Source organism: Coloeus monedula (genome assembly GCF_965178545.1).
Source record: "Coloeus monedula genome assembly, chromosome: 4".
Lineage (NCBI taxonomy): Eukaryota > Metazoa > Chordata > Aves > Passeriformes > Corvidae > Coloeus > Coloeus monedula.
In genome coordinates, this window is record NC_138784.1 from 46,301,869 (window position 1) to 46,322,511 (window position 20,643).

General features: G+C 39.6%; 1 protein-coding gene across 1 annotated transcript in view; it reads right to left on the reverse strand.

Annotated features, from left to right (window-relative positions):
- ANO6 (anoctamin 6) overlaps nucleotides 1-20,643 on the reverse strand; it is a gene marked incomplete at both ends in the record, with an annotated part of 66,550 nt that overhangs the window by 26,810 nt on the left and 19,097 nt on the right. The window contains 2 exons of the mRNA XM_082280794.1: nucleotides 4,838-4,966; nucleotides 13,579-13,655. Coding sequence (XP_082136920.1) covers nucleotides 4,838-4,966; nucleotides 13,579-13,655 — 206 coding nt within the window. The remainder of the gene's footprint in view (nucleotides 1-4,837; nucleotides 4,967-13,578; nucleotides 13,656-20,643) is intronic.

Here is a 20,643-nt window from a genome sequence, read left to right on the forward strand (position 1 = left end):
TGCTTTCAATTTCTGGTGATTGTCTTGCCAAGTGGAGGAGATTAACAAGATTGTGGGTCTGGAAATTGGTAGCAGACCAGTAGCATTTTTTCCCCTGTGTTTTGTAAATGGTAGGGAAGACGTGCTTTGATTACAGTGACAGAAGAATGTCAACTCATACCTGTGCTAAGTTTCTTTTGTGCAAAGGGAAAAGTTCCCTACAACAATATCCATGTGGCTTCAGGGGAAAAATCCTAACAAGGAAAGAGAGCTTGAATAGCCTCCTCTGCCTTACCTGACAGTCAACAGACAAATCACAGTCAATAAGAGAAAGAGCATGGGGTCCAAAGCCTCCCCTATGGAAATCAGCTGAAGGGAGTGAAGAGGATCATTGTATCAATATTAGCTGCCTCACGGTTTCTTTGATGGTATTTGGAAGCTTTCCTCAAAGTCCCAGCTGTCAGCGTCAGAAAATTAATTGATTGAACAGCTCTGCTCTGTAAGCTTCTTTCCCTTATGTTTGAAGATAATCATAAAAATGTGAAGCAGAACATACTATAGAGAATAACCCCCAAAAATGCAAACCCAAAGAACTCCAAATACAAATATTTTCTTGTACACCCTTTGATTTCAAGCCAGCTTCATGGTTTTCTGAAACCTGATCTGTGACCACACAGAACTGGCAATACTGCAGTCTAGCCCTACCCTCAACAATGGCTTCTAGTCACCTTGTTTGGAAAGACCCATTTCTGGTCCTACAAATGTTTGTAGTAACTTCAGAGTAACTCTCTCCTTCTATCTGTCTTCATATTCTTCTGTCATACTTCCTTCCAAAGAAGTAAAATTAAGATTTGTGATTGCCTCAGGAATAGAGGTTTTATTTCACAGAATTTGTTCTTCAAAACCAAACCATCCAGCTGACATGAAGGCAGGTGTGGCTGCCCTCCTCCCAGTGCCAAAGGTCCCTTCCATAGTTGTTATCAGACTTCCTGAGTATGTTGGCTGAGTACACCACAGGCATGCAGAACCTGTCATTCTCTACTGCCTCAAATCACTGCAAAAAATGGCACAGAGGTACCCTTTTACCTGTAAACCCAAGTGCTGTTCTCTCACTGCAGCTATGATACATGCTAAGCAATGAGATAAGTACAATTTGTGTTTGAAAAGTCACCCAAGCTTATTTTTGGTTGTGTTTTTTTTTCTTTTTGTGGTTTGATTGTTGTTGGTTATCCAATTTAGACAAGCATAGAGGCGGGAACTGTCCATTGTTTGCTTATGAGAACACAACTCTCTAGCCCTATTGAAGTTCTCAGTAACACTGTACTTAACCCCAATGAGATGTGTGTAATATTCTCCATAAGTGATAGTTTTCATTCAATTTGGAAAAAAAAAAAAGAATCTCTGTTTCTGAGAAGTACATATTCCTTCATGGCTGGAAATGAAGGTTTTGCCCGCATTCCAATTTAAATTACTGACAATCTTTCTGTTTATATCTGTTGGGGGGAAAATAGATGGACTAAAATGACACTCTGCATTGATTTAATTTGAATTTACCTTTCTGGCCCTGATCCTTTGACTTTCAACAAGGACCCCAACAGATAAAACTGGCATTTTGGAGCATTCCTGAAAAGATTGGTGATATTCAAATTCTATTCTGATGGTAAGCTATCCTGACAAATAGGGTACATAAATTGTAGATTTTAGAGACATCCTTTGAGCAAGAATTTCAATTGTTTGCAAGGTACAGTTTCAGAAATCTCCTGGCAGTCTCATTTTTGCTAGTGCTTGCAAAATTAATTGTATACCAACTTTAAAAGTTTGAAGTTTGAATTGAGTTGCATATATGAAACTTATCTCCTAACTTTTGAATCTATAAATTACATTAGAAACTTCCATGAGGTTGTCATTTCATTCGTTTGAGTTTGTCTCCCCTAAACCAGATTTCAGAAGCAGATGAAAATATGAGAAGTACTGTGGATCTCCAAGAGCTTCATAATCCCATATTTTTATTCCTTCTATCAAATCACATTCATGTTTTTATTCATTTCCTGCTGTCCCCTGAGATATTTTCCCAAGAATATTCCTTATTACTATAAAGTAGTGCTGGACCATTCAGTTACATTTATCCAATTCTTTGGAAAAAGAGCAGAAAACCATTCAATTCCAATATAATGATAGTCCCAGGATCTGAGTCTTCTCTAGCTGCAGAAGAACAGGTGGATCTGTGCCCTGTTTCTCTGAATCCCGCAAACTGGATACCAAGGTTGTGGTTTGATTTGCAAATCCTTCTGTCTAAATTCAGTAAGCATTTGGGGACTCCTCCACATTCAGTATCATACAAAACCACCTGCAGCACACAAAACATTTCACTTCAGGAATCTACAGATGTCCACTAACAATTTGAATTCTGAAGTGACTTCCACGTCATGCACTTAGGTGGGGTGCTGCGTGTGTCAGACAGAATTTGTCCCAGTGACAAATCTCTAGATTTCACAGACCTGTAATGTTGCACACAACCAGTGGAACACTTGCTCCTGACCCCAGTGACATGAGGACATCACCCTATGAGAACAGACTTCACTGAATCTCCTATTCTTTAGTAAGCTGGAGTTTCCAAATTCTGTGCACAATAACGCTCTGGATAATAGTTCTATAAAACTGTCAGGGAAGTCAAAGAAAGAGTAGCATGGGCAAGGAACCTATTCATGCTTAAAGCACCCTGAATTAAACAAGATACTACTTATAAAATTGGGCATTTTCAATTCATCATTGATCAGACAGTGATGTATGCAGTATTTAAAACTGATTGTAAGTGACAATACTCCTTCTTTTGGTTGCATTTCACCACAAGGGTAGAAGTAATTTGCCTCAGAAAAAATTACAACCAAATAAACAACAGCATCAGTAAAGACAAGTTATCAAGTAGGTTTTATGCCAACACTGATAAAATCTGAGTGTATCTTGGGCTGCACCAACCCCACACTGTTTTTGGAACTGTGGAAGGCCAAAATGTTAATTTCCTTCCTGGAATTCTAAGAATGTAAAGCTGCACCATAAATGTCATCTTAATTTCAATCTCAGATATAAGGTACATGTGTACAGTCCCCCTGTTGCTTCAGCTTCTACTTATCCATGGAAATACTGTTTTTGGCTTCCTTCTGATTAATCCATATCACCCCAGACTCGTGTGTCACTCTCCTGGCCACACTTCTGTCCATACAGGCTTTGTTGGCCACTTTGCTGTCAGGCTGTACAGCTGGCTCTTGTTCAGCTTGCTCTCCATGTAGACCTCCAGGGCCTCTTCTACAGAACTGTTCCCCAGCTGCTCAGTCTTCCCCTTATCTGGTCGTCTGTCTAATATGTCCTTGTCCTCGCATTTGTTGCATGTAGGTAGATTGTTTCCTCTTCCTCAGCACACCACAGAGTCAATGTGGCTGCAGATCTTTGTGGGACTAAGACCTTTGAAAGGAAAGTTTATTTGCAAGCACCTACCCACAATCTCCTGGTCTAACTATTCATGGTTTCATTCTGGCTAATGTCTTAACATTAATGCTGCACTCAAAATACTACCCCATTGCTCACATTTAATTTCCATCACTACTTAGAAAAGATGTTCATTATATTTTTAATATATTTGGGAAATGGCCAAGTATTAAAAACATAAATGTAAAATGCTAATTGATAAAAACAATTCTTTCCAAAGGGGCAGCTTTTTAATCTAATTACTTCTTTCAATTAGTTTTTATTGCTGATCCTGTGATCATGTGTAATACAACATCCACCCACAGCAGGACTCCCTCAAACCCTGCTAACAACATTCCTTATGGCTGTCCTGTTAATGCCAACAACAACACTGTGTAATGAGTATCAACCAACTTAGCTACAGGCTCTTTTACTCCTACTCTTCTATTTCCTAACTGCAAATTAATATTTGTATATGAGTTTCTCTCAGTGATATCTTTGTCCCTGCCTGTCTCTACCAGAGGCTGCTGCTAGAACATGGATTGTTGCTAAATCAGAGAAGGATGTGGGTGGGTGGGGGAGTGCAGATGCCAAGGGAACGACAACCTCCTGGACGCTTATTTCTCAGACAGTTCAGTGGCATGGCTGAGCTTGTTTTCATGACCATGTGTGCCATCATGAAGGTAGTCCTCCAATGGAACTGATGAAATGATTAAAAGATAATAGTTTAAAAAAGTCTATTATTGTGCTTCATTGCTTAGGAGCTACAGAGCTATGGATGCTAAGGAGCATCAAGAAGTCACTGGCTTGAGTCAAAAACTTTTTGCAAGGTCTCTAACAAGGGTGAAAGTGTTGAAGTGTCAAGGGAAAGGATTGTACAGGGAGAAATTCTGGTGGCAGATGTACAATTATTTCCCACAAACAACTTAGTAATCAGAAGTCAGAAGAATGTCAGCAGCTGTGTTCATAACTGTGATCTGGAGCAACTGGTCAGCTGTCTTCTTTGAGTTCCTCTGAATACTTTGATTTTATTACCAAAGTCCATTAGGGGCCTAACTGAATCACTGTAGGTAGAGAAAATTGCCCTGCTGTGAAGATCTTGGTGTCTAATTTTAACCTGACACTGGCATTTTCCTGCTCTCATCTTCTGAAGGGCGGCCTCCCAGGAAGATGCTCTGAGGTCACCAGGCACACTGACAGACATGATGTGCAGTGCTCTGCCCATTTAGACAGCAATCTTCTGGCTCGAGCCCTGTTCCCTGCTCAGTTTGATGGGCTTCAGTCTCCCAGCTCCCCAGAGTACTCTGAGGATGGGGCAAAGCAATTGCTGTTCTGCGAGAGGGCACTTTCCTTTCTGTCCTCATCTCTAACACCCAATATATGAAAAATAACTTACCTTTTGCTTTTTACGATTACTCCTCTTATGAGTCATTTTTTTACTTTCATCTTCATACACCAAAACAAAGTCAATTCTTCGCTGCCCATCTTTGAAGAACAAGGAGTCAGGCTTGTCATCAAAATCCACCTGAAAGACAGGTGGCATAGGTTATATGAAGATCTTTACTCACTAGTTCCTTACTTACTTCCTGTTACACAGTGTTTCAGTGAACATAGAAATTCGACATATATCAGTCTTGTGTAAGAGGAAGCCCAAAATGACAAAGTTGCACAGAATAGAATGAAGAAAAAAAAATTATCCAGAGGAATTTGTCAGGTCTCTGCATGACATCAAATCAACAGAACTTTGACCGAATTTTTTTCTTTAAGAACGGTACATTAGCTTTTCATAATGAAAGAAGCATTGGGATGCAGCACCAGTACCAAATATTGCAACCGTCTGGTAATTTGTACGCCATCATGGACATATCATTAGATAGTTTGTCTACAAGATTGTTGTTGCCTGATGGGAGTCTCAGAATTAGTACATTCCCATCTGTTCCCTTACCTGCAGAATTTTAAGCATCTCTGCAATCTCTGCAATTACAAAACAAAACAAAACAAAACAAAAAGCAGCAGTTTCATGCATGCTTATACCTCAACCCACCACTGCCAAGAGAACAAAGAACATGGTCAGACCAGAGACGGGATCTCCAAACAGACACACACTATGCAGATTTATTTCTCATTTTATCTGCAACATCTCAGCAAGCAAAAAACACACTGTTGTGTGCCACACATCCATCATGTTATAATAGATGCCAAAATCAAAAGTTTTAATATATCCATAAGCCATTATCTAGTCCCTGGAGGAAAATAGGATAGATTGTCATATCCATTAATAACATCTTAATGTGTTATTTCATGCGTGAAATGATACAGACAGATTGGTGACAGGGAAACTTGAATGCTTGAATAATGATTTTGCAATTTCTTAGAGTACTCGGAGGGCAATATCAAACATTAACAACCCCCTCCTTTCAGGTAATATACAGCTGTAATGTTATCAGAATCATGCTAGGTGATGAGCACCAACCTCGCAGGTACTTGGCCAAATGGGTCCATGCTGTTAATGGAGGCAGTGCTACTGAAGTTGACAGATACCAAACCCGTGAAGTGGCACTCAGAACGGCATTAGGGACAGTAAGATCTCCAAAGCTGGCAAGGCTCCCACACAGAACTGCAGAGGAGCCTTGGCCTCCAGCTGACTGGGCATGGAGGGTAGCCAAAACAGGATCAGGTCAAGGAAAATGAGACAGACTAATCTCTTGCATTTGATGTGGATGGACGTAGAAAAGATTCCCAGATGTCCCATCCCTGGAATTTCCCTGTCAGTTCAGACCAAATTTCGTAAGACATGTCAGATCAGGTTTTGGAGTTCTGGGATGTCTGGTCCACAGAAAGGCCGTGGAAATGTGGTTATGGTGTAAGAAACCCCTGAAGTGCAGACTGAAATGGTTATTCTTCAACTGTGAAGAACTGAGAAGAATGTCAGCCTTCAGTCGGGAGCACCCAAGTCCCAGGGAGCATACAGTGTTTTAGGAACCACGTGTCAGTTTTTCCAAAACAAACTTTCTCATGTTTTTTTTCCAAAACCTCTCCCTGTAGATTATTTTGTTACTGTGTATTGGCTGAACCAAAACAGGCAACCAAGATGTCTCCCCATAATTATGACAAAATTTCCATATTTTAAATAAACTCAGGGGAGTTTAAACTCACCTTTTTTTTACGTTGCATATGCAAAGGCTAGGACCTGCTGCAAAGGTCCTGTTGACTTAGCTGCTTCAAAAGTTGGAGCAGATTCTTGAATAGAACAGTTTTCTTTGAATGCCACCTGCGTGCCGGGGTTTGTGACCAACCTGACAGCAAGCAGCTGCTGACAGGCACACATACACATATATATATATATACTGACATATGGCCAGTAGACACACATTCTGTATGTTAGTTTCACAGCCTGGGCTACAATTTAGAGACTATCTAGGCAGCCACCAAATCAACATACAATTGCATACTGTGAATAAAGTTTTAGGAAAAAAAATGTTTCCAGATGACATCACCCAACCACAGTGACACTGAGTATCTCTATCAGCCAAAGCAAGTCACAGGTGTGAACTTCTAAATTCATGAGAGATGAAGTTGGCATAGCCCCATCAAGAAATTGGAATTGGCCCTGACAAGCTTTCCGCCTGCTGAGGACTAGTCATGGGTGTAAAACACAGCCCTGCTGCTATCATTTCCAGTCTCATTTAAAACATAACCACGATGATTTAATGTTGACAAGATTCCCTATTGGGAGGAAAACACCAACAACAGCCAACAGCCCCTGTTGGGAGACAGCTTGGGAGGTGCTGGAGCAGCAGCAGAAGGGAGGTGTGGAGAGCGGAGCCCAGCAGGCACAGAGCCTGGTCTGGGAGCTGCTGCTCTCCTCTGGGAGCCCAGCGGGCTCTGTCATGTCACGAGCTACAATGGCTTCGTGTTGCAATGCTGGAAACACAGAGACCAAGTCTTGTGGTAATGAATACCAGGGGGAAGGGTTGCCACTACGTAAACCACAAGTTTTTTTAATTGGGCATTTTTCCTCTTTGGAATCTTAGAAACATCATTATAACTTCTGCTTAAAAACACACTGTTTAGTTGTGAAAGTGAAGGACTTGAAAGCATAAAAGTAGTAATAGCTTTAACTCTTTTTCCCTACAGCTTTTAGCACTTTTTCTGATATGACCTGTTCTCAGGATAGAGAAGAAAGACATGGGAAAGCGCAAACGTCAAATCAAGTTTTAATACAAGATGATTTGATCATAAGTCATGCTTGCATAATTTCACTGAATAATTTTCCTTTAAATGTAGTATTTTTTGGCTTAAAAAAGCTGTGATAACTGGATTACCAATAATAATTTATCATATTAAAAACTATATATATTACAATAGTTATAAAATATTTATAAAATAAAATCTGCCTGTTAACCAGCATTCTGATGAATTTACTTACATATGTGTTGTCAACCACAGGTGTGTATAACTGTTACTTTATACATACACCTTTCTCTCTCTCTCACACACACACTATGCACATATAAATTGAATATAGCTGAAAGATTAATAAATATTGGATTGCATGAATCCAGATACACAGAAGTTCATACCTATGCAGCTAACTTCTTACATGTAATCTCCACTGCTTTTAATCACAAGAGCACTGTTCAGTTGACCTTTCCATTGACACTTTATATATCAATAAGATAATAAAGAATCAACTCATTAAGCCTGAATCCTTAAGAGATCAAGACCTACACAAATAGATTGTTATGTAGCATTAAATATTGCTCAATTAAAATTAAGAAGTAAAACGCAAAAGAGAGGGTAATAGCCAAGTTTCCAACAGCCACATTAACTAACGTGGTGTATTTTGTAATCCCTACTGGACAGCTGGTAATGAAAAATCATATATTATTCAACATAACTACCCAGGGAAAAACACGACTGGAAACCAAAAAGATGTGGTATACTTTGAAGTTAGCAATTCCTTTGAGACAAGGTTTGTTTTGGTTTTTTTTTAATATGTAATATTATTTGACAGTTTTACAAATGTTACTATCGTACCAATGCACACAGGCTTGTGTGCATAGACACATAAATTAATGGGGCTGAAATTGCAATACATAATTTTTTAAAGTATCAGTAGCAAATGATAACCCCAAATAATGAACAGGCCCATTGATACCTCTTTGTTTTGGAAGAAACGAACACAGGTCTATTTACTGCACTATCTAATTTTTTTAGCCTTGGCATAATCACATTTTTAAGTACTGATGAGGCAATCAGTTGCGCACTCTAATGTTTTAATAATACCCTAATGAACAGCAGGTTAATATTGATTAACACCATTAATAAATAAAAATTATAATATATATAGCTGTGAAATACTAATTATACTTAGCACATAATCTGCAGCCTTTCATAACTCTCCAAGTGCTGCACAACCAACTGCTTGCCTACCAGTGGGAAACAGGGAACTATTAGTTGCTTTATTAACAGAAGGAATTTCAGGGAGAGAAGGACCTGGCCATGAATAAAGTTTTTTGCAATGCTGAGGTTACACTTACATGGGCTAGCCTAGAGGCAGCATGGCTACATCCATGTGGTGTACCTCTGTGTTTCAGTTCAGAACAGGTCAGATCAGGTGAGCACCAGAGGCACTTCACTCCAGGGAACGAGACTGGAGGAGCCTGCAGTAACAAAAAGCCCAGAAATGTCTGTAATGCAGACACCACCGCCTCAGCACCAAATGCCTTTTTCATAGAAAAACTGCTCAGGCCTTCACTGCCAGCAGATGTACACACGGGCTGTGGAATCCTGCGGGAGCTGGGAAGTGCTGCACTTACGTAGTCACACTGAAGGTGCTGGTCATAAGCAGTCCTCTGCCATGCACTCCCCTTCCTTTACACACAGTATCTTCCTATTCCCTGAGCGTGTCCCCCTGTGGCCACCTCGGCAGAGGAATAAGGAGCTTCCTGCACTCTGGTAATCCAGCACAAGCCATCACCAGCCAACTGCACTGGCTCTCCCAGGCCCTGGGACACAGCAGCACTTGGAAAAGAGTCAAGTGGGACACAGAGATAAGCTTGCCCCAGCACACAAGGCTGAGGGAACTGGTTTGGCTTCAAATGCCCACATCATGGAGGGCCCCCTCAACCCCTTGATTCAGAGCTCCTCAATAGGGAGACTTCTGTGTGCCCCCACACATATAACCAGGCTTGCTGGTGTCCAAAGGGAGCTGCTGTGTCTCACTCTTGAGAGCTGCTCCTGTAGTCATGGCTACATGTGATGTCTGCAGTAGATTAAAGGATAACACGCAGGCAGAAAGCTCCTTCAACAACAGCAATGTTCCAGGGAGGAAAAATGGTTGCATTGCCAAGAAACCTGCCTCACTTTTCCAGGCTTCACTAGGAATGATATAGTTAAGCATTCAGTGCTGATAATGGTGGGAAGGGCAGCACTGAGACAAGCATGAAGAAAAATATGTGCGCAGGAATTGCAGCTATTTATTGTTTACTATACCCTGAACAAGCACAGTATTGTAAACTGGATTTTTAAAATAACAAGAGATTCTGCAGGAATGGTTTCTCTAACTGGAAAGATAAAAGTGCTTTATTTTGCCTGAAAGAGCCTTTGGTGTGACTGTCAATAGCACCAAATGTAATCATTACTGGAGGGATAAACTTCTTGTCTGCAAGCTCACATAATTTTCAGATCTGCTTCAAAATAGCTTCCTGCAGCATGCCAGGGAATAAATCAGTACTGGGAAAGAAGAGAGCAGAGCAGAGCTTGTGTAACATTGCCTCTGCTGATAGGCACCTGCAAAAAATCCTCCCACTGGGGCACAGAGACAGGCACATGGGGGATTTGCAGGTTGCACTTCAGATGTGGGTTTTACAAAGGGGAAAATTTCAGAGTGCCTAATTAGGAGCACAGTTATTTCTCTCTACCTGCCTCAGGAAACTTTAAAACAAGGAAATCAAAAGAAAACAAACTGTATTACCGGGGTATCAGGAAACATAATTATTTATAAAGGACTTCGAGATCATCTGAAGAAAATGTTACAGAAATAACAAGTTCTTCTTACTCTCACAGCCATTTAAAAAGACTTTTTTTTGCTTTAGGTTCTGAGCAACCAGTAGAGACAACTTTCTGACATTAAGACCAACACAAGCATTTATTTCTGGATGATATTTATATATATAAGATAGTACTGGAAGATGTAAGTTTATTTGCATATTGCATAATAATGTTGGTCTGTCTCCAGAGGGCCATAAAACTGTTGTGCCTTTAACATTTTCCTGTATTACTCATATTTGTTAATAACAACAGAGGACTGTTTCAGTTCTCTTTTTAGCAATAATGTGAATATTAGCAAGCACTTAATCAGAAAAAGGGATTTTTTTTACTTTTCTCAACATACAAAGGAATTTTAGCTATGTAACAAACTGAAATAAACTGAGACTAAAGACAAGTAGAAAAAATACGGGGTGTCATTACAGTCATGCATTTCTGTCAGCAGAAAGCAGCTGGTAACTGGCCAGGCATTGGGATGCCTTGTCCCCTGAGCTAAGTTTGGACCAGACACCCACTTGACTTCCTGTCTGAGCGTCAGGTCGCTGCTGGCTGCAGGAGGAATTCCAGTCACTCCTGATTAGAGAGAGACCAAACGGCCTCACTTTTAAAGAAAATGAAGAAAGTGCTCACTGAAAACCTGCTTTTCAGCAACTCCCATCTTTCTTGGGATGCAAGAGCTAGGAAATTCACTCTTTTAACTTCCCAGAAGCCTTCTTGCTGAAGAATTTTATGTGAGGGGCAGCAGTAATAGAAAGTTTGAAGAAGTTAACCTCCTCTCTGCAGATATTCGCTCTCAAAAAAACCTTATTGTTACATGCAAATTCAAATTATCTACCAATAAAGCAGATAAGCTGCAAAATGAAACATGAGCTGGAAAAAGCTTGAATAAATGCTCTCTGTGCAGTTTTGTCTTCCTTGTACAAGTTGTGTATGATACAGGATTAAATTGTAGCATCACATGCCATATTTCTAGGCTCCTTGTAGTTATGGAATACTCCTTATTATCTTCTTTATCTAATGTCTTTTTTTGTTTCCTTGGTGGGTTTTTTTGTTTGTTTGTTTGGGTTTTTTTTCTTGTTACACCTCATCTAAATAGCTCAAAAGCTTAAAATAGGGATTTCCTTCTGACTATGCCTTTGGTATTCTCCTCATAGAATCTCGATGTTCTGCAAATCTTGTGAAATTTAATTTTAAAAGATCCCCCAGGAGAGAAAGTAATGGTATAACTCTGATTTTAATGGTGATCACATAAGGCATCTAAACATCTATGCCAAAACCTGTTCACTGTCTCCTAAATTTGGAGTTACAGCTTTATACACCAGGACAGCGACATCTTTTCAGAGAGCTCAGCAATTGTCTCTATTCGAAGAGCAATAGAAGGTCCATATGTCACTCTCCTGAGCTAATGCAAACAGTGCCATGGATGTTCTCCTTTGGCACTCAGGGGAAAAAAAAAGCTTGCTGTCACTTTACAAGTCTTGCACAGAAATCCTATAGCACGGGTTGTCCAATTATCTAGGACCAAACTCAGTTTTTCTAGTGGTAAGAGACTTTCATTCCTTTGCAGCAATTTCCTGCCGCATTTAAAGCTTGCTGAACTACCACAAACAATACCCTCACAGATTTTGGGCTTTTTGGAGATAATTGTCCTATTCATGTGCCAAATGAGGCAGGGATCTTGTGGCGAACTCAGCATATGATCCTGCAATTATAGGAAGCACCATAAGAAGAACAGGACTGCTTCTATTAGCCAATAATTTACTTCGTTTTGACTGCTCAGAACAACTTGAAAAATCAAATCAAATTTCCAGAACACTTCCGACTGCAATGCATAATCTAAGTTTAGACAAAAAGACGCAGTACTTCCTTCTGTTCAACCATTCCAGGTTAGGCTTCCTCTTCAGTTTCTGTTTCTAGATACAATTAGCCTTAATTCATTTAGCAGGCAGGTTCAGTAGATCTCAATTTTATCTTTCTGGCTCTTCCAACCCGCTGAAATATCTAGTGATCAACAAGGAGGACTTCACACAGAAGGAGTAGGGCAAAGATGCTGCCAAAACTGAGAAGAAACTACAATTGCTGGTAAACATGAGTAATCAAAAATAAAAATTTATTCTGACCATCTATTTTCAGAAGAAATAAAAATAAATTCTACCAAGACTACTCAGAGGAAACTGCTCTAACTACAAGGCATATGACATTCCAGCTATTTTGATGCTATTTCACTTCACAGAAATACATAAAAATATTCAATGAACCACAAGGAGACTCCAAGAAGGGTTTCTTTAACATCCAAGTCTGGGCACTCAGTTGGGAGATGGAAGCTCTTGGTTGCACCTCATGCTTCAAAAGTTGTTTAAACAGCTTCAAATGAACACCCTTCTGCAAAACACAGGGGCAGGGGAGGTGAGGGTGTCTCCCTCCCAGAAGAAAACTCATTTCCGGTTACTTTGGGTATTGGTTTCTTATGAGATCTGAGACAGGCGTTCTTGAGCTAGAGCCAGCAGCCCATTAGCTGCAGAAAATCTTAGGTGAGATGGGAACCTTGAACTTTGGACAAAGGGAACAGACACCTCTAGGTCTTTTTCCTTCTTGTCAGTTCAGTCTCTGGAGTAAGGAATTTCTTGGTGTCTCCAAGCTTTCTGTAAAAATGAATCCTGAACTCACACGTCAGTGTACTAATACTTGGGTGTATATGAATTTACAGGGTATGTGTATTTATGCGTAGGGTGTGTTCAGAACTAATTATTCTTGTATACACACAGAGAAGTCCTATACATTTGTGAACAAAATTACATAGAGAGGGGAGGTCTATGTGTATGTATCAGTTCATAGTGAGTTTATATTGGTGACTTGTAACTGAGTCGAGTGCCTGTGACAACCTGCGCTTTCAGATCTGAGTCAATGACTTCAGGTACTTTTAGGGAAATGGGGATAACAGCAACTCAGATTTAATCACACAGATGAACTGCATGTGCTGCAAATGCAAAGGAATGCTAGTCTTCTGGAGCAGCTACTGGGCTGTTGCATATCTACAAGAGAAAATTTTACAGGTAGTCACAGTTAAAGTAAACAGGTACCCACCCATTCAGGAGTATGAAGGCTTTGCTGCTCCGGCACAGTTCCGTAAGTAGGAATAATCACCTGGTTCAGTTCCAAGACTAAAATGAAACATAAAAAATTAAAACAATTTAGCATTTTTTGTGGTATGCGTTTTTTATGGGGTTATTGTTTTTATTTTTTTTAATTAATGCTTTGTGGAGAAGCCAATTTTTTGCATGTATTTAGTGTCTCAGAAATGGAGCAATTGTGTCTCGCACTTCAGCTACAATCAACAGGTGGCAAGAGAGTGAAACAGCAGGATGACAAGGTAATGCTAGGAGAGCATTCTGATGGTGATGCATCCCTACAGTGATGCAAACAGCATCCCTTTACTAGTATTTTTCTAGTTATTTAGTGTTTCAGAAACTCTATGGACATTGAAGCAGAAGTTCATTTTTCAATGAATAAAGGTACCAGAACTGGCTCCAGCCACACAAATAATCCTGGCTCATGCTGGCTGTACTTGTCAGGCAAGAACAAACAACAGTAGCAAAGAATTCTTCACAAGGGTTGGAATGGGTGTCGTACAGGCAGGGATACTGTAACACGTAACACATAACCTAAAAACAGTAACACATAACCTAAAAACACAACTACTACTTCAGTGTGTATTGATGCCTCAGCTACTCCTCACCCATTTCAACACCTGTTAAAAATGCACAACCTGTGAACTGAGTTGGTTTCCTGAAAATACAACATAAACTAAATCAAGCACACTGGGAATACTGGCTACCAAATCAAGCACCAGACAACACATAAGTTCATCCTAATAAAGCTATGGAAATAAGTTACAGAAGCTCTACAATTGCTGCAAGGTATTTGGTTTTGTTTCTTCATAACTATTTTTGTGTCTTAAGAAGAAGTCAGATAACATCCTGAGGCTGAAGATAACATCAAGTAGCCGAAGGGAGCAGGCTGCTTCCTGTCTATGCATGGCAGGCAGATGGATCCCATCTGTTATTTTTAGATCCTTAAAGCTGAGACGTATCTTAGTTAAGTCTGTCCTGCACCGAGGAAGGGTCATGGATAACACAGGTACCTAAATGCCAGTGTTGCCTGAAAAGGATAGCCTCAGCCTACCAAAAAATACTATAATACTAAAAGAAGATCTCCAAACTCTAAAACAATCTAATCTATAGCACTTTTAGAATAGCTAAACACCCATTAGATACAAAGCCAGGATGAACACAACTGATATGGCTGGGGTTTTTTTTGGTTTAGTTTAGCTTTTATTTGTTTGTGTTTGGGGTTTTTTTTTTGCTTAAAAACTTCATTACTAAATGGCCAAATTTTCAAGACATTTTAAGAAGCTTTCTTTTTCACTGATGATGCTCATTTATCCCAGCTGAAGATACGTCAAAACAGTTAGAAAAAGAGCACAACAAGATTACAAATCAATAGAACTCTCTCATGGCCTCTAAGCAGAAAACTCTAGTTTAAATACTCTTTCATATAGTTTGGTAGGGATTAGTTCCAGGTGGTGTTGTCAGTTTCCATATCTCTGCTCTGGTGATAGTATACGCTCCAGGGAGAAGAAGCAAGTCCATTAATCTTTTCTGAAATATTAGAGTCATAACCCAAAGATTTGAAATAAAAAAAAAAGCTGAATAATCAAGATCTGTGAGCTCTCCAAACCATTAAGATCTTCAGAAACATTTCCCAGCATTTGAAAAAAAGAGACAAAATGTGGACTAGTGCAGCATTCAAACGTCACATGGTGAGACAGTAACAGGAGGACTCACAAAACACAAGCAGCTCTCAGCAGCTACTGAAAAATTGCTGAACATGTGCATCATTATGGTTTAATGGATTCAGCTTAGACTGGGATGAGAAGAGGAAATAGATATTCTCAATGGTAGTGTAATGGACATCTCACTACATTTCCTTCATTCTTTATTCTCTGTCTGGACACAAAGATACCCAGATATGAAGTATTTCTGAAAACCCAGAAGAAGGAATGTTTCTGCCCACATGTAACAGGTAGAGAGTATTAGAAATATAAGCATCTTGCTTTGAAATACAAACATTTACTCTGAAACTCTGTGTGCCATTACACAAAACATGCAGGTGTGGACACAGACATGAAGACTTTCAGCCCCTGAACTGCAGAATCAGGAGTTGAAGTGGCCTTTTTGCTAAGTAACCACATCCCCATCATCAGTCCTGTCTAGAAAACCCTTCAGATAGAATTGAGGGTGGAAACATGGCATTCACAGGAAGAACTCCAGTTCTCCCAAATCCTGATGGATGTGGGGCTGGTCAGAAATACCCTTGTGAAATTTGTATGTGAGTACAATTTGCTTCTGCATCAGCATCTCTGGCCAGAATACCTTCCTCCTGATGGAGTGAATATCATGGAAACTTTATAATTGTATCAATATTTAGCATCTTAACACATTTGTACTAGAAATAATGCTCAGTAGAGTCCCTGGGTCATTGTCCCTATGGAAAAACTTATGCAAAAGTGACCTGCCACTCTCACCTCTTACGAGACAATAGCCCAGAACTTGTCTCAATTAATTACAGATTAATGTTCATGTGAGTCCAAAAATACAAGCCTTGACACTACCTGAATGTGTACTTCGATAAGATTTGTTCTAACAGTGGTTTCAAGGGCAGCTGTGCCAGTTTGTGCAGTTTTCATCTGGAAGAAACCATTCTAGTCTCTCAGAAATACAAAAACAGTACCTGCAAGAACTCAGCTTTGCCAGAAAAATTATACCCTCAAAATCACTTAATTTATTTCTCCTACCTCCCTCCAGCATTATGGTAAAGTCAGTTTTAGGTATGGAGGACAACAAAAAATTGCAGCACAGAAGTTTGGTGCTAGACACTACGAAAAACTTCCTAACAGCAAGAACAGTAGAAGAGAGCTCCTGGGAAGGCAGGTGAGGTCATGTGATGTCTTCAACATCCAAGATTATTTAGTACAGACAAATTAAGTACCCTGGAACAATTTAGGCCATGTTGAATCTGGCATCAGCTTTATGAGGCTGGCCTAGCTGAGCTTTTGATGTCCTTCCCCAGACCCAGTTTCCTCTGAGTGTAAGTCTGGTCACAGTGTTCTCATAGTTATGCCTAAAGGCTACTGTGCTGAGATTTTACATTAACATAATAGTTCTGCTTACTTATATCTTCTTCAGAAATGTTATCGCTCCTGTTAATATTTGAATCACAGTACATCAAGGCTAGATGTTTGTGTTCTCTCACCCAGCCAAGTAAAGCAAAGAAGGTGCAAAGGAACAAAGAATTCTACTTTGTGCCAGCATACTCTGATTTTAATTGACAGATACATCAAGTTCCGTCTTCAAGCAAGCCAGGCAACATATGCTTTTGTCAGAACATTTAACCTAATTTCTTTCTGTAGTCATAGTTCTGAGTGTCTTCTCAATTACACCAGTTGGTCTTTGATCTAGTCCTCTCAAAAGATGCTGTTGCAAAAATTTTAAGTACTGAAAATGTGCAAACTACTTTACAAGAACATCTTGGTGGTATTTGAGCTGCCAATATAGCAGTGGTATTTCCAGCTGCCTGGAGATTGCTCTTCAATGCAGGACACTGAACTGGGCTGTCAGCACCTGACACCTTACCTCAAATATGCCTACACAGAAGTTCTAAGAAGTCTATGTTAATCCCACACTACTTCTTTATAACCTATGTACATCCCATTCTCTTGGCCAGGCCATGGGAGATGAATCCTGCTGTTTATTCTACCAGTGATTTGTTTTATGAATTTTGTCTATGGCTTTGCTTTCTCACAGGTAAGCCAGAATTTCTGACAGGATTGAATAAAGACCCAAAAAATTCCTTGATAGCCAACGCAAAATGTACAGTCTTTTCAATAGTTAATTGATACTGACAGTGAATGGTTTTGTAAGTTCAGTGACTTCTCATTGAATAATTCAAATTTAAAGGCTTTAATGAACATATCTACTATCAATCTCTACCTATTGCTATAGGTGAGAGGCTATGGCCTACTGATAGACATGTAAGCTGCTCTTCCTTTGTAAGAAATCTAAAGAAGAATTTATAAAGAATTGAACCTTTCCTTGGGGTCTGAATAGTGAAATAATGGAAGCTGTCCAAAGCACACGCAGTGGGGATGAAACAGGTTATTTTGAATCTGTAAATTAAAGAGGACTGAGAATGAAAAAAAAAAAATTAATATCCAGGAGTGAAAAAAGATGCTGTCAAAAAAAACCACTGATGACAAGGAAACCACAAAAATGTTGGATAAGCTGGTGTTTGAAAGGACCACTGGGCTTGGCTCTGTAACAAGGACATTGTCAAACATGCCTGAAGATGCCAATCTTTTTTTGACAAAGAAATTTTATCTATTTGCTGTTATTGATTTCCTCTCAAATGAAAATAGTCAGAGATGAAAAAGAGCCACAGCACTCTTTGGCCTTGTAAATCACCTGCATTAACCCAAATTAATAGGCACCAACTTATCCAGAGAAGTCAAGAAGATTTTACAAGACTAAACTCATAGTACCTGGTATTTAACAAGCCTGTGAGACATTGCTAAGGACAAGATCTCAGCCCTGGCACTGAACATGGTATCTCATGAGCAACCAAGAATGCAAAGCCAGGAAGTGACATCTGGAATGCCCAGGCCTCACTGCTTTGCTATGGAGGTCACATCACCTCTCACTTTCCTCAAAGTGTTTTGTGAGAGTGATGACTGTCTTTCACAGAACTTTTAAACAGTCTAAGCCCCAAATCCTCTTCTTACAGGGAGAAAAATAAGAGAACACTGTGCTCTCCTAAGTACAAAATTGATGTGCTCAAGAACATCTGCTCAGCCCCTCAGTGGGACTTGCCTGCATCATGGAGTTCCTCCTCCCCAAAGAGGGAAGTTTACAGGATGGTTACAGAAAACGAGACGTTGCAAAGCCAGACCGCAGAGCTGGGGCACAGCAACTGGTCTGCAGTACCTGGCTGCACGCACAGTGTTGCCCACAGCAGTGCAGGAGGAAAGCAGGGCAGGAATGGGCAGCAGGCACTTACTGAAGGAGAGCACTGAGGAGATGATGTTTCAAACCCCCATACAAGCTTCACTCACAGCCCTGCCCTCACATAGCCATGCCTGAGGCAACAACATGCACTGCACATTGTGTGAACTTAATGTACACAACAAGACACACTCAGGTTGTTTAGGCCTCAGATTGCAAAGAAAATTAGTATAACAAAATACCTCACTGACTGGAAAATATCAGGAAATATTTACATGCAATTTTTATCTGAATTGACACATTTCTTGATACGTTTGACAGCACTGTCACCACATTAAAAAAGGGAAAAGTGATTAGTAAAGTCTGTGTGTTCATGAAAATCAAAAGAGACTCAAGGAACTGGATGGAGTGAGATTGTTCCCATCTGCGGGGATAAACAAGATCCAAAGACTGTGGTCTTTGTCCAGGTGATAATTTTTCCTGACTAGCTGTGCTCTGGGCTATGGTCTTTTCTCCATGTACATATGAGAGAAGACATGATAAATACAAATTATCAATGGTTGCACCTCATTCCACCAAAATACTATTGGTTTCATTTAGTAGCATTCATTCTGTTAAGTTCTGTGATTAGAATGTGTTTAAATCAGTTTTATTTCATACCTGTAGACCTCATTTGAAGAATACATGCTACTAAACCCGACATTCTTCACTTTCAGAAAAAATTATGTATTAGAAGTGAAATTGAATTATTTTTATATCAAACTATGCTTTATAACGTATTATTTATAGTTAATGAGAGATCTACACAGCTGCCTTCCATGTGAAAGTCTTGTTTCTTCTTAGGGTCACGTGTAGTCTTACAGCATGTGAGAAAAATGGTGACAATTAGTAATGTTAAAATGTAGTAATGCCAAAATGGCTTTCCAGCTGTCAATAAATTACATACCTTGTGTGCTCACACAGTGTAGATCTGCAGATATCATCAACCCCAAAACCTAATCTATGCCACATAATAAGAAAAACATTGATTTTCATTTCAGAGGCCCAAGGAAACCTAATAATGAAGCTGTAGATGCTGCTGGAGCACAAAGGAAATGAAATGGCTGTCTTGGAAGATGATTCTTTCTTGTTTGAAAGACTATTTCCATTAAGTTATCTTCTTTTACAGCTGTGCAAACAAAGGATGGGAACATGTGGAGTGACTTTCAAAAATAAATGCACTTTCACGGCCAACCCTAAACAAGAAAACATTCAGTTGGGAATATAATAGAGGGCATTGCAAGTCTGAGTCAGGGTAGTTCACCAAAAATAATAAAGCAAATAGCAGGCAGTTATAAAAACAAGAAATTTGACTTTGTGGAAATGATTCTGCTGATAGCAATACCTAAATATTTAAGAGACACTGAATTGGAATGTTTGGGAGGCTCAGTAATTGTCAAAGGGTTCTTACGTGCTCAGAACTCAAAGTGGGCCAATTGCCCAAAACCTGTGGCAAAAATCCTAAAATATTTCAGTGACACCTGGATTAGCCCCAACTTCAGTTTCAAAAACAAAACACTGGGCTAATGATGTTTTAGTCACAATTCTGTGATTTCAAAGTAATCTGCTGAAAAGCCAAAGTTGGCTCCTGTTTCTCACTGTTGTAGTCCATGCCAGAGCCAACCTGGCTTCATCTAGTATCCACATCCAACTCCAGCTGACTGTAAATCACTGCAGAAATTCAGTTGCTAATTAGAACATTTGAAATGCTTTTTCTCAAGCTAAACAGTTTACCCACCTTCAGCTGAAATGGCTGTCAGAAAGACAATTTTGGCTCTCATCTGTCAATAGGCAATTTAAAGACAAACAACCTTTGGTTTTTGAATGTCTACCTGCTATAATTTTAAACAATATTTGGTATGCTTTTCGCTTGTAAACTGATTGTGTGCATGGTAAACACATGGCTTGCTTTGTCAAAGTATAAAGCAATGGAATAAAGTGATTAAGTCAGCAGGCTTCAGACTGATAATCTTTTCAGGCATTAATTTCAGGTTGGAGTATGGGCTTGAATAATTTTCTCCTCTCCACACGTCTTTTTATAATCTAGTAAGTA